At 43.3% G+C, this 15000-nt stretch overlaps 2 protein-coding genes across 2 annotated transcripts in view; both read left to right on the forward strand.

Moving 5' to 3' along the window:
- The window catches only part of LOC134439981 (neuronal acetylcholine receptor subunit beta-2-like), a 48484-nt gene extending 39495 nt beyond the window's left edge, over nucleotides 1-8989 (forward strand). Inside the window, exons 6-11 of the mRNA XM_063189909.1 lie at nucleotides 5-269; nucleotides 698-808; nucleotides 1600-1885; nucleotides 2415-2566; nucleotides 2618-2724; nucleotides 8840-8989. Coding sequence (XP_063045979.1) covers nucleotides 5-269; nucleotides 698-808; nucleotides 1600-1885; nucleotides 2415-2566; nucleotides 2618-2724; nucleotides 8840-8989 — 1071 coding nt within the window. The remainder of the gene's footprint in view (nucleotides 1-4; nucleotides 270-697; nucleotides 809-1599; nucleotides 1886-2414; nucleotides 2567-2617; nucleotides 2725-8839) is intronic.
- Nucleotides 8990-9571: 582 nt separating this feature from the next.
- Nucleotides 9572-15000, forward strand: part of LOC134439982 (neuronal acetylcholine receptor subunit alpha-3-like) — a 79325-nt gene continuing 73896 nt past the window's right edge. Inside the window, exon 1 of the mRNA XM_063189910.1 lies at nucleotides 9572-9660. Coding sequence (XP_063045980.1) covers nucleotides 9572-9660 — 89 coding nt within the window. The remainder of the gene's footprint in view (nucleotides 9661-15000) is intronic.

Below are 15000 nucleotides of genomic sequence, written 5' to 3' on the forward strand. Positions count from 1 at the left end.
CCAGTTCCGCTCTTGGACGTACGACCACACAGAGATTGACCTGGTGCTGATGTCGGACTACGCCAGCCGCGACGACTTCAAGCCGAGCGGCGAGTGGGACATCGTGTCACTGCCCGGGCGCAAGAACGAGGATCCGCACGACGACACCTACCTGGACATCACCTACGACTTCATCATCAAGCGCAAGCCGCTCTTCTACACCATCAACCTCATTATCCCCTGCGTGCTCATCACCTCGCTGGCCATCCTGGTCTTCTATCTGCCATCAGGTAAGGTACCATCTAGTCTGGTCTTCTACCTGCCCTCAGGTAAGGTACCACTCTGGTCTGGTCTTTCATCTGCCCTCAGGTAAGGTGACATCTGGTCTTCTACCTGCCCTCAGGTAAGGTACCATATGATCTGGTCTTCTACCTGCCCTCAGGTAAAGTATCTTCTGGTCTGGTGTTCTACCTGCCCTCAGGTAAAGTATCTTCTGGTCTGGTGTTCTACCTGCCCTCAGGTACCGTGCCATTTGTGGGACACTGTGGCTATGTTTACACATTTATTCTTTAGCCAATATATTACATGGTTATTGTTAAGTCTATATCTAGTATATGTTTGCACGCTTCCTGTTTCTTCATGTTCAAGTTGCCGCTGATCTCTGATTGCATCTCTTGTTCTGTCTTTTTATCTCTCTCTCTCTTTCTCTGTACTCCAGACTGCGGTGAGAAGATCACCCTGTGCATGTCAGTGCTGCTGGCCCTCACTGTGTTCCTGCTGCTGATCTCCAAGATCGTGCCGCCCACCTCCCTGGCCGTCCCCTTGATCGGCAAGTGCCTGATATTCCTATTATTGCCTATTATTATATATGCCTATTATTCCCCAAGCAGTTAAAGCACTAAATGAGGTCAAGTAGTTATACAGCCACCCAATGTGTGCTAGTGTGAATGTCAATTTCTGTGTCCTATGTTTTATCTTTATGTGCTTGTCTGCTCATATTCCTCATTGTGTCTTATGTGCTTATGTTTTGTGCCAGCTAGTGTAATGCAAGTACAATTGTCCCAAGGGTACAAATAAAGCTCTAACTGACTAACTATATTCACATTGGTGCTCTTCAAATGGTTTTGTTAGGGCTGGGACATTAATGTGTTAATTTTGATTAATTAATCACGTGATTCGATTAATTAATTAATGCGATAAAAAAATTAATCACAGTATAATATAGCTATATAGTTCTGGATTAGACCAGTGGAAGGCAGTATTACGCCTGATAGTGAACAGCCTGCTGAAATTGAGAAGAGTTCTCTCTTCTTTTAAATTTTAGATGAAGCTTATTTATTGTAATTATTCAAAATATATTTTTGTGTCATTATCAACAACTACACAAAGTTTCGTCCATATCCGTTGATTAGTTTTTGAGTTATGCTGCTGACAAACAGACAGACAAACAGACAGACAGACAAACAGACAGACAAATCAACGCGACCGAAAGCATTACCTCCTTGGCGGAGGTAATGAAATTTGTCACCTCATGTGACGGTGTGTGTGTGTGTGTGTGTGTGCGTGCGTGCGTGTGTGCGTGCGTGCATGCGTGTGTGTGCTCTATGCCGCCCCCTACAGGAAAGTACCTGATGTTCACCATGGTGCTGGTCACTTTCTCTATCGTGACCAGCGTGTGCGTGCTCAACGTGCACCACCGCTCCCCCAGCACGCACAGCATGCCACCGTGGGTCAAGCGCGTCTTCCTGGTCCGACTACCCAGTTTCTTGTTCATGCGTCGGCCCGGGGGCAGCTCCAACATGCGGGAACGCTTCCGCTACAAACACCGCAAGTGCTCCTTTGCGGACGCCAAGGCCGCAGCGGAGGCCACACGGGACCACCTGTCAACCGCCGGGGCAGCACTAGGGTGAAGCACTATTTTTTTATTATAACATTATAGTATTATAGCTTGCTTTATCTGCTGTATACCTCTAGATAATTATTGTATTATATTATTAACATTAGAGTGAAGTAGAATCCACAACCCGCAGAAAACAGTCGGTGATTGTAATTACCAAGACATTTTGCATGAATTCAATTAGCTTTCTCTACTTATTCCTTATCCCACCCCATATCTATGTACCCAGCCCCACCCCAACATAACAAATTGTCATTTGTGGTGTATGGCATGCTTTTATCCAAATAGTTTGTTGGTTTCTTGGGCTTGGGTACTCTTTAGTCCAAGGTATTGTACATTCTGCCCTGAAGAAGGCACTCATGCCACTACGTGTGGGCCTTGTTTTTAATTTGTCCAAGTAAGACTTGTCAAATTAATAGACATTCTAATTTGGAGTGCCATAGTCAGAGAATTTATTGTCATTCTTGAACCTGCATAACAAATCATCAATTCTGTTTCTCTCTCTCTCTCTCCCTAGTCTGGCCAGTGGACTGGGTAGCCTGGCGGGGGGAGTCGGGGGTCTGACGGGGGGCGTTGCCGGCGGAGGAGGAATCATGGACTCTCCGCCGCCACCGACGTCCGCCTTCTTCGTGAACGAGGACTCAGCGAAGCGGTACGGCTGGCGCTCCGGAGACCTGCCTTCGGGGGAGAGTGGTGGGGGAGGGGGAGGGGGAGGAGGAGGCGGAGGAGCGGGGTCGACAGAGTTCCGCCGGCGAATGAACCTGCGCTGCAACCCTGACACGCAGGAGGCGGTGGACGGGGTGCGCTACATCGCAGAGAAGATGAAGACCGAGGATGACGACGAAGGGGTGAGATTCACAGACGCACACACACACACACACACACACACACACACACACACACACACACATAGACATCGTACACTGCCTTTTCTTGTACAACTTTGTTTTTTAATTTTTTTTTTTAAAATTGAGATTCAATTGCAAGTAACATAGACGTGAAGAGGCATCCTATTTCCACTGGATTTACAATGGCTTGGAACACCCCATCACAATCAATAACAAATCATGCCGTTTCAAATTGTGCAGAATCATTTGTCTTTGTGTTCACTCTGTGTGTGCATTTGTATGTTTGTGCATGCACGTGCATGTGGTTCTCTCTCTCTCTCTCTCTCTCTCTCTCTCTCTCTCTATCTATCTCTCTCTCTCTCTCTATCTCTCTCTCTCTCTCTCTCTCTCTCTCTCTCTCTCTCTCTCTCTTTCTCTATCTATCTCTCTGTCTTTGCATTGTTTATGGGTCGTTAAGAGAGCTGAATAGAAAACGATCATTAAATGCTGTTTATAGCTGAGTTGTTATTTGCCCTGAATTTATCATGCTGCTTTTACTGTATTATAAACTGTGGGAGAAACTGTTGTATCGTCTACTTGTACATTACCGCTACCAACTGGCCTGACTGGAAACCTTGAAGCCAGTGGTGATCGTAAGCTAAGTCAGGGCTGGACTGGGATCACAAACTGGACTGGGCATTTTTTGGCATAGACCAGCCCCTCACCCCCACCACCCCCATTCAACAATTATGATGGGCTCAGTCCACTGTATATTAAAGGTGGGGTTGCAGGTGAATCATTTTTAGAAAATATACTATTATGACATCACGTTGGGGGTTCCGCAGGCTCATAGGAGTCTATGTAGAACCTTAGAATCCTGGGGGAGTTCCCCCAACGTGATGTCATACCTGCAACCCCACCTTTTAAGGATGCACCGATGGGCCGGTCTCTAAGGGAAAAAATAAACAAATAAACAACCAAAAAAAAAAAACCCCAAAGCATCGAGCCATGATGACTGTCGGCCCACCTGGAAAATGCTCTGTATGTCAGAATACCAGTCCAGCCCTGCTAGAAGTGCCAGTTAGTGCCCATGAGCTTTATTTAGGATTACTCTGTGTTAGATTCGATACAGTTGATCATGCCATACTACTACATAGACTGGAACACTGGGTTGGCTTTACAGGCATAGTGATCAACTGGTTACATACTTACAACAAAGAAGTTTTTTGTCGCCTTTGGAAGACATACCTCATCACCGATGTCTCTGAACTGTGGGGTCCCCCAGGGCTCCATTCTGGGACCACTACTGTTCAATCTGTATATGCTGCCACTGGGACACATTATCGAGAATAATTCAATAAATTACCATAGCTATGCGGATGACACCCAAGTCTACTTATCTATGTCCCCTATTGACTACACCCCCTTGAATCACTCTATCATTGCTTTGACCAAATTAACAAATGGATGTCTCACAATTTCCTCCAGCTGAACATAGATACAATTGAAGTAATTATATTTGGGAAAAGAGAGGTGAGAGAAAAGATTTCTACTATCCTTGAAACAAGAGGCTGAAAGCAAGGGATAGAGTAAAAAAAACCTTGGTGTCCTTATTGACAGCGACCTAAACTTAAAGTCACATGAAAGCCATTACTAAGTCTGCTTTTTGTCATATAAAAAATGATCTGGAGAAGCTAATACATGCCTTCATTTCTAGTAAGGTTGATTACTGTAACAGTCTTTTTACAGGCCTCCCCAAAAAACATCCAACAGCTTCAACTTGTACAAAATGCAGCAGCAAGGGTTCTTACAAAAACAAGGAAGTTCGACCACATTACTCCAATTTTGAGATCGCTGCATTGGCTCCCAGTTAGCTACAGAATTGATTTTAAGGCAATGCTTCTCGTGTTTAAATCATTAAATGGAATGGGACCCACCTATCTACTGGATATGTTTCAGCTGTATGCACCAACCAGGTCACTAAGGTCAACGGAGAAGAATTTGCTGGTGATTCCAAAAGTCAAAACAAAGTGTGGAGAGGCAGCCTTTAGCTTCTATGCTGCAAAGCTTTGGAACCAGCTTCCAGATGATGTAAAAAATGCACCCACTATTGATAGCTTTAAATCTAGACTCAAGACAAAGCTGTTCTCAGATGCTTTCCCCTAGCTTAAATTATATATCATTCTTATTATTATTATTTTTTGTTACCATATGTTTTATCTTAATGTTTTAAATGTTCTTTGACTCTAATTTCTTTCTTTCTTTCTTTCTTCCCTGTTTCCTTTCTTTTTGCATTTGTTTATTTTTGTGAAGCACATTGAGTTGCACCTGTGTATGAAATGTGCTATACAAATAAACTTGCCTTGCCTTGCCTTAGATCTGAAAGGCAGGGAGAAGATTGCTTTGCTACAACTCTCCACGGAGAGCACTGGCTTTTTAAGCAATGTAACATTCAACGCAACGTTCTGGGTTAAGGAAGTTAAATCCTGCCACTCTCATACTGTATATTAAACTTATGCTAGGTACCCAAAGACGTGAATTTGGTCAAGCGAAGTGAACTTCAGGGAAGTCACCTGTGTTGAGAACTTTTTTTTTACACTACAAAGCCTAGAACAGTGTTTCCCAACCAGAGAGATCGTCAGGTGTGCCGTGGAAAATTCTTGTGTCTGTGTGTGTGTGTGTGTTTTTTTTTTTTTTCAAAACAAATTCAGTATCAGCAAATATATGTCATTAGTGCCTGCTGTTGACTGGCGTCCAAATCATATTTTCAATCAATTCCGAATCACTAGGTGGCAGCAGGTAGCGAATTGCATTGTAGTAAAGATAAGAGTTAGTGATGATGCATGAATGTGATTGTGTGACATCAGGTTCAGTTATCGTCAGTGCATGTGGGTAGCAGAAATGTAAAGGTGATGAAACGAAAAATAAACTCCGATCTGGGTCCTAGACAAGAGGTCGGCTACATTTCATTTGGATTTACTTGTACGGGGGATGCAACGGCACAGATTCCTTTGTGCTTGGTATGTGATGAAAAATTATCCAACAGTGGTACCAACCAAGCTTAGACGCCATCTCCAAACGAAACACCCTTCACTTCAAAACAAGAATTCAGACTATTTTTGTTGGGCTGCGTAGCCTGCGTAAGCAGACAGAGAACCAGGCAACATTTATGAGGGAAAAAACACAAAGGTAAATGAGAGCGCCCTTAAAGCTAGCTACCACGTAGCTGAACTTGTAGCTAAATCAAAAAAAAGTCCCACACAGTAGCAGAGGCGCGAATTTTACCCGCCTGCAAAGCCGTGCGCTTTCTAGTCGAGTACAAGGATGCCGAGATCCTTCAAGCCAGACTCAGCAGCAGCTGGTAAATATTAGACTGGTTTTAGTGAAAGGGGAAAGCGGACACTATTACCTCGCGGGGAAACTGACGCCTTACACACAAATACCACAGGCACAATTTCAATACTCATATTTCATACACATATTTTAATAATAATATGACCGTAGTATTTCGCTCAAGCTGACTTGAAAACATGAGATTTCTACATTGAGTTCATTGGAGCGCTGTCAGAACTGTCAGAGTTCTGTCCGACCTCGTCCATTTACTGCGTTGTGATTGGTCAAACAGTATTTTAGGACGGGCCTTAGCCAAAGCTGAAATTCAAGACACTTTGATAAGAATGACTATATTGTTAATATAGGGGGATATAGAGTAGGCTATAATTTGTTTTCATTATTTTATCATTTTTGGTTGGTGGTGTGCCGCAAGATTTTTTCAAGGGGAAAAGTGTGCCTTGGCTCAAAAAAGGTTGGGAAACACTGGTGTAGAATATGTGCACATCAGTGACACAAGTCCTGGACCAAACATAGGATACCTTAAAATGAAATGATAAATGTCTGCAACACTGTTCTGTGCTCCCATTGTATGGCACAATGTTTTGGATACTCAGTCCTTCATCAGATGAATATTTGAATTGATACATAGAACAGTGTTGCTGGCCTTTTAAACTTTGTCAATCTATTTTTTATGCCTCTGTTTCTAAGGGATTGCCCATGCCCTGATTGTATGTGGCTTTCAATGTTAAATCTTTATTTTATTACATTTCATCAATGACAAGACTCTGCAGTGTTGCCAGGGCTGGACTGGTAATCTGGCATACAGGGCATTTACCCAGTGGGCCAACAGTCCTCAAGGGCAGATGCTTTTGTCCTTTGTTTTTTTTTTTTTTTTTCAAATTTCCCCTCAGAGGCCCATCATATAGATGGGGGGTGGTCCATTGGTGCATCAGTGGACTGAGCCCATCATAATTGTAGTATGGAGGTGGGGGTGAGGGGCTGGTCTATGCCAAAAATGCCCAGTCCAGTTTATGGTCCCAGCCCAGCCCAGCCCAGGTGGTGGCCCAGGTCAAACCTCAACCATGATTTAAGAGATGTGCCAGTCAAATATAATAGACCTGACCCAAGGCCCAAACAAGTCGATTCCCCCACCCAAAGCTGTTCTCTGCTTTCTAATAGAGCTGGAGCGGCTCCCAAGGCATTAATCCTTTGGCATCAGCAGTATCAGGTGATTCACAGTAGCAGAGACGGTGTTACCTATTGGCAGACCAGGCAATTGCCTAGGGCCTAGGGCCCAGGGCCACCCGCTAGGCATAAGTAGCGGTAAGCGGAGCACTTAGGGCAGAAGTGGGCAACATGTGGCCCGCAGATCCTTTACAGCAGGGCTATTCAATTGGAGGACAGAGGGCCACATGCGGCCCAGATGCAGTCCACATGGGGCCCAACTGTAGCAGTGAAGGCTTACATTCCAGTTTTGATACTGCAGTACAACACGTGATTTTCTGGTGAATTGCCTGCTTGTCTTGCACATTCACAGTCAATGTGGTGAGGTTTTAGATTAGAGGAACATGTTTAAAATTTGTTTGTAGACTCATTCCCGTTTTAGTGATGGCTGAAAATGTGCGGCCCGACTTAAGTTCTTGGTTTCGAAATGTGGCCCAAATGAAATTCTAATTGAATAGCCCTGCTTTACAGGAAAGAATACAAATACAAATTCATATGGCAACCTAAAACAGGGATCTTGTGAATTTAAAATTAACCAAGTACATAGGCTACATCTAAATACTTGTCATTACAATGTGCAGAAATTGCATAGCTGACAAGTTAGGTTAGCGTACACTATTTTTTGTAGTTGACATGGGCAAGTTGCCCATATTCTTAACCCAATGCTGCCCTTGTGCCAAAATAGTTGCCCTCCCCTGACTTAGGGCCTCGACCACTTTGCCCCAAAAATTGGGGCCTCCTAAATTGAGATTGACTTAAAAAAACACGTCATTATTATTATTATTATTATTATTATTATTATTATTATTATTATTATTATTATTATTATTATTATTATTTAATTATCAGGGGGGGGACTCCTGTTATGCTTAGGGCCTCCAAGACCTTAGCAGTGGACATGCTAGGGCCCCCACAAAACAACACATTAGGGTCCCCCAACAGTCAGCCCCGCCATGGTAAGTGGCAGCAAAAACAACTCAAAAGGGCCCTGCGTTTATGTTTTGCCGAGGGCCCCTTGATGGGTAGAACCATCACTGCTCTGTAAAACTGAGGAAAGAACAAAGACTGGAACACTCTAGACACTATGATCAATATTCTAATTCTTTATTTGTGCAAACAGAAAAATAACCACCTTTATTGTTTTTCCTTTCCCTCCCCTCTCAACTTCTTCCTTCTTTGTCAATCTATTATGTCTCTTTCTCTCTCTGTCTCACTCTTCTACTCTCTCTCTCGCTCGCTCTCTCTGCACACACACCTCCATCTGTCTCTTTCTCTCTTTCCTTCTCTCTCCATATACTCTCTCTCTACTGCTCTCTCTCTGCACACACACCTCCATCTCTCTCTCTCTTTCCTTCTCTCTCCATATACTCTCTCTCTACTGCTCTCTCTCTGCACACACACCTCCATCTCTCTCTCTCTTTCTCTATCTCTTTCTCCCTCTCTCTCCCTATCGTGCCATTTCTCTCTCTCTCTCTCTCTGCACACACCTCCATCTCTCCCTCTCTTTCTCTCCCTCTTCTATCACCCTGTCACTCTATCATGCCCCCCCTCTCTCTCTTTCTCTCTCTCCTCCTCCCAGATTATCGAGGATTGGAAGTACGTGGCGATGGTAATAGACCGGCTGTTCCTGTGGATCTTCGTGATTGTGTGTGTGACGGGCACCCTTGGCCTCTTCATGCAGCCCTTATTCCAAAGCCTCAACACGCCCACCGTGGACGACGCCGAGTGAAAACATGACATCGCGTCCCAAATTGCTTATTCTGTAGTGTGCTCACTGTGTACCCTAAAGGGTGTATTGGGAACAAGTTGACATTTTTTCTCAGAATCTCAACACCCCTCCCTCCCACACACACACATACACACCACTGTGGACGGACGACGCAGTGAGACACATAAGAGACAAGACTGTGACCCAATTGCTCACTTTTTTACGTTTACTACGTAGTGCACTTCAGTGAATATTTTTCCAGAGCGTCAACACATCCACTGTGGACGACGCGGAGTGAGACACAAGCCCGCGCCCCCCAATCGCTAGCTCTGTAGTGAGAGATCGCGTCCCAAATCGCTCACTTGCACTGTATAGAGTGCACTGCACTAGTAAAAAAAAAATCAGAACCTCAACAACCCCACCGTGGACGGACTACGTAGAGTGAGACAGACAAGAAACAAGACCATGTCCCAATCGCTCACTTGTTTACTACATAGTGCACTTCCCTGAATACTATTCCAGAACCTCAACACCCCCACAGTGGACGACGCAAAGTGAGACACTCAGAAGACTGTGTCCTAATTGCTTGCTCTGTAGTGCACCATGGACGACACAGAGGGAGACAAGACCGCGTCCCCAATCAATCGCTCGCTCTGTAGTGTGCTATGTATAGAGGCCCGAACTCCTCCAGAGTGAGAGACGAGACTAGATGAGACCATGTCCCAATTGCTCACTGTTTTCTTTTCTACGTAGTGCAGTTTATATACTGTATGTACTGTATCTATGAACTATAATGTGCACTGCAGCAGAGCACTATATGAAGAACATTATTTTTGAGCCTCAACAGCTCACGCACCATGTACGACCAACGCAGTCAGACACAAGACCCGTACGTGTCCAAAACTGGGATGCATTTACTATGTACTGTAGGGAGCTAGACAATACAGCACATTTCATACACCAGTGCACTGTGCAGTGTACTGTACTGTATGTGGAACCACTTTATAATGCATTGAACTGACTGTATTGAGGAACTACCTGGGCCCAATGGAAGACACCGGGTGAGACCTGGGCCATGTCCAAACCCAGTCTGTCAAAAGTACAAATCATTCACTCTGTATAGTGTAACTGTTATAGGGTGCCTTTCAGAGTCACCTTCCCTAACTAAATAATGCATTTCCCTGTATTACTGTACATTACATTACATTACATTACATGACATTACACTTAGCTGACACTTTTATCCAATCTTCACATGTCCATTTCACCTAGGTGTCTCTTGTCAGTCGAATTTGGTGATTAATTAGGATTCATGTTTTTGAATCAATTAACGCATTAAGCCATTAAAATCGATTAATCGATGAACTATTTGCATCCCTAATTCTGACATTACAATTGGCTGTGGCGATTGTTGCCGAACCGCATCGTTGCTCATTTGCATAATATTCACTGGAGTCGATCTACAAACTCGCTCAACTCATTCAAATCTAATCACCCAAGTCTCTTCTGTCATTAGTGACTCGATACAAAGTCAGGGCAGAATTGGGTCCACATATTGCATTGTATGTATTAAGTAGAGGGGCCCTTTCAGATGACTTTGACTCAATGAAAACTGTCTGCTGTGATCACAAGGACAGAAAAGAAGAAGAGATAAGAAAAGAAAGAACGGACAAAAATAAATACCTCACAGAGCAAGAAGAGGAAGACAGACAAAACAGAGAACTGCTTTCTAACCAGCGAGAGCTGAAATTGACTTGTATCGTTTTTTTGTCCACACCATTCACCACCATTCACACACACTCATAAACCCTCATAACCACAACACTCATAACGTAAACACTCCACTACTAAGACTCCACTAAGACTCCATGAACATGTTGCACTGTGAGCCTCCTTGCACTAAGACTGACTAATTATGTAACCTTTATAAATTCAATCGTACAGTAACAGGAACTCTGGCGTGTCTTCACATCCACATGGTTCAATACACACAGTCTGACCACAGTCCCTGCTAAACACACACACACACACACACACACACACACACACACACACACACACACACACACACACACACACACACGCACGCACGCACACACGCACACACACACACATCACAATGCAGTGGACCTCTGATAGACTTCAAACTCAGGAGTTGGGACTACGTACGTGTACACTGAGCTCTCTTCTTTTTTCTGGTTTCTCACTATGTCACTATCTATATATAACTACTCTGTCAGTCTTCTGTTACAGTACTCTGCACTGAAACCCACGGTTGTGTGCCGTGAACATCATGTTAAACATTCACCGCCGCATTGACACTGTTTTCCAAGGGACGGTTGAAAGCTGAGCTCTTCTTTATCCAAGCTTTCAAGTGACGCTGCTTGATAAGGTTGCACTGTACGGTGTGCAGGGCCGGATTAATGCACAGGCTAGATATGGCTCCAGGCTAGGGGCAGAAGCCTGTAAGGGGGCCCCCGATTGCGGGAGGGGGAATGAAAGGGTTTGAATATTAATGATAAAATGTATAATTGTGACAAGATGCAGAATCAAAAAACTAGTCTGTTGAGTAATACAAAAAGACACATCCTTCATTCCTGGCTCAAAATTAGGATGCCAACTTTGCAATTTTATCATGGAATTTAACTTCTGTGGCCTCGGGGCCCTTGTCCATCTTATGTAATCCGACCCTGGTTGTAGAGTATAGGCTGGTATGGTTGCAATCATGCGATCATGAAAATTGAAAATAAAGTCCGCACACCAAGCTCCCGTTTCGGATGTTTCGGACATTGTCAGATGAAGGGCATGCTGCCTGAATCGTCACATTAAATGAAGAGAAATGGGAGCTTGGTGTACAGACTTTATTTTCAACTTTCATGTGACTTTGTTAGTCCTGCGCCCAAAAATATTTGAGACGGATGTACGTGTTTTTTTTCTTCTCATGCAGTCACCATCTTGTGAGTTGATAACCAACTGAAAAAGTAAAAAAAATAAAAACAAAAGCTCTAACCAACTGGACATTTGTGGATGGCTTGATAATCGGTTCTGGGGTGCATTTGAAAGCATAGTTGTTAGCAGTTAGCAACTTGGATAGTTGCCAATGGGAAATTGCATTGCAACTAACAAAGTGGCTACCGTAGTTAGAAACTAACACTTTCGAGAAATGCACCCCTGGTCTGACAATAAGGAACCATATCTCTGCAGCTAGCAGGGCTCTAAATTATTTTCTTTCATCACCAGCCAAAATGGCTTGTAGATGCTAAGTTGTAGTAGCCAAACATACACTCACTAATGGGTCAAAGTGGCTAGTAAGTTGGTCCTTTCTACCAGCTAAACTGCAATTTCATCAGCGTTTGGCCGGTTCGCTGATGTTAATTTAGAGCCTGGCTACGTTTATGTAGGCCTACATTGAATCATTCATGTCCATGTCAATCTTGCTATTGTTAACACGTGTGTGCGTGTGCGTGTGCGTGTGTGTGTGTGCGTGCGCGCGTGTGTGCGTGTGTGCGTGTGCGTGTGCGTGTGTGTGTGTGCGTGCGCGCGTGTATGCGTGTATGCGTATGCGTGTGCATACAGTATGTGTTTGTTTAATTGAATTTAAATTCCGCATTTGTTTTTTTTGGAGAACCACAACTATGATAATGTGCCTGCTACATGATGTGATTGACAATAAAGTACACTGACTTTGATTACACTGTATGGGCCAACAGAGGTTGATCTGTAGACTGTGCAAGTCCAGATATTGAGATATTGTTTCTGGTTGTCATAACTTGGCCATAATTGCATTCTGTGACATCAGAAGTGAAACCTTTTAAGCCATTTAAGCCTAAGGCACCTGCAAACGCCCGCTGAATGCCTACACCCTTCTTGGAAAAAGGAACCCTCAGCCTATGAAAACCTAAATATCTCATCCTTAGAAGCACATAAACATGAACTAAGTTGCATTTAAAAGCTAGGACCCTCATATTGCATTCAATTGTGTTCGTTCAACTCTAACAAACCCACATTTTAATAAGAAAAAAAATCTAAAATCTCAAGAGCCTGAATTCAGCGTCTATGTCGCTCCAGGCACCGTGGTCAATGCCGCGTATACACAGCATCAGGCTTAAATGGGTTAAGTAGAGGGTGAAGATTGTGCATATCCCAAGTACAAGGGCAGGACAATGGCTAACTGAAGTTTTGGAGTGTGGAGTCTTAACGCCTGTTAAGACACTGCATTAAATATTTAATGTTACCGGAATGGCAAAGACCAAGCAGTTGTGCATTACTGAAGGCACGGTGTTATGCCATAGTAGTGCAGTGCTATGGTAGTTTACTTTTAATTTTAATATTTATATATATATATATATATAAAATAATTATATATATATATATATATATATATACTATACTATATATATATATATATATATATATATATATATATATATATATATATACTATATGAAGATTTTCATTGCAAAATTGTGTATATTCCAAAGTTGCCATTTTTTGTATTGGGCATTCCATTCCATGGCATTGCAAAATGCCTTTTATATAGGATTGAAAAGTATCTTTCACACAAAGGTGATTGGACTTCTGAACAGGCATGTCCAATATTGAAATGCAAAAGTCAAAAATGATGGATACACCATTTTGCACCAAAACTCTTCATATAGGCCCATACTGTATATAAAGGATTTCAAGTGTGCGGACTGACTCCTCTCTCCCAAACCTCTTCATCCAAAACACGTCCAGTTGCTTAGAGCTCTGTTTGACCAGTCATCATGATAAAGAATTCGGTAACACTTTACTTTACGGATCGCTAATAAGGTGTTAATTTCATTGTAATTTCTCAGTACTTTCCGTCTAATTTTATGGTAATAACTGTTTGTTATTAGTAATAACAGCAAATTAACCATATGGTTTCCAATGCAATTACGGTATAATTTCCCATTATTAACAGCAAAAATAACCATACAGTGCAGTGCAATTATGCTGTAGGTTCTAGTTAAAGTGTTACCAAGAATTCAATAGCAGGATGAATGAGACAGCAATAATAATAATAGCGAGCCTTCTCTGTTTTCATATTTCCTTGTCACATGCTTATAACATGCTCATATAGACTACCTGTGGAAGCAGAGGAAAACATTAGGAAGGGGTTTCTGTGTTGCCATGGTGACATGTAAGGCAGAACGAATGATTATCCCGCCGTGTATTACAATGCTAGCAAAAACTGTGTGTACTGTACTGTACAGGTATGTATGTTTGTACGGTCTTGATGCTGAGTCTCCTCGAACTCCTGACCTTCAATTCAATTCAATTCAATTGAAAGGAGATGGAGGGAGAGAGATCTTGTGGACAAGGCTAAGGACTTTCAAAGTGTCTGTTTGTTTGGGGGTTTGTGTACCGTATCATAAAGAGTGAAGTAATTTCTTGCACCGTTTGGATGTTTTCTGTGAAGTGAATCATTTGATTTTATTCGCGTGAGGAAGCACTCCCGCCTCAAGCGCCAACACAGTGCCATTGCAGCGTGTAGTGTACTGTACCTAGGCAAGGTTGATTTCCGGCACGCACACACACAGACGCACGCACGTGCACACACACACACACACGCACAAACACACAAACCCACACACACGTGTCATCATTGTGGTTAGTGTAGTGTACCTACAGGCAAGGTTGATTTCCGGCACGCACACACACAGACGCACGCACGTGCACACACACACACACGCACAAACACACAAGCACACACACACGTGTCATTATTGTGTTTAGTGTAGTGTACCTACAGGCAAGGTTGATTTCCGGCACGCACGCACACACACAGACACACGCACGCACGCACACACACACACACACTCACGTGTCATTATTGTGTTTAGTGTAGTGTACCTAGGCAAGGTGGGTTCCAGCATCTGTAGCATTCACCCCTCAGGTGTAATTGAAGTTAATGGGTTGAGAGAGTGTGACAAATGGTTTTGAGAAAGCATAAAGCACACTTACATGAACACAGGGATGCCAACAGGAGGAGCGTGTGTGTGTGTGTG

This window comes from Engraulis encrasicolus, chromosome 23 (genome assembly GCF_034702125.1).
Source record: "Engraulis encrasicolus isolate BLACKSEA-1 chromosome 23, IST_EnEncr_1.0, whole genome shotgun sequence".
NCBI classification, from domain to species: domain Eukaryota; kingdom Metazoa; phylum Chordata; class Actinopteri; order Clupeiformes; family Engraulidae; genus Engraulis; species Engraulis encrasicolus.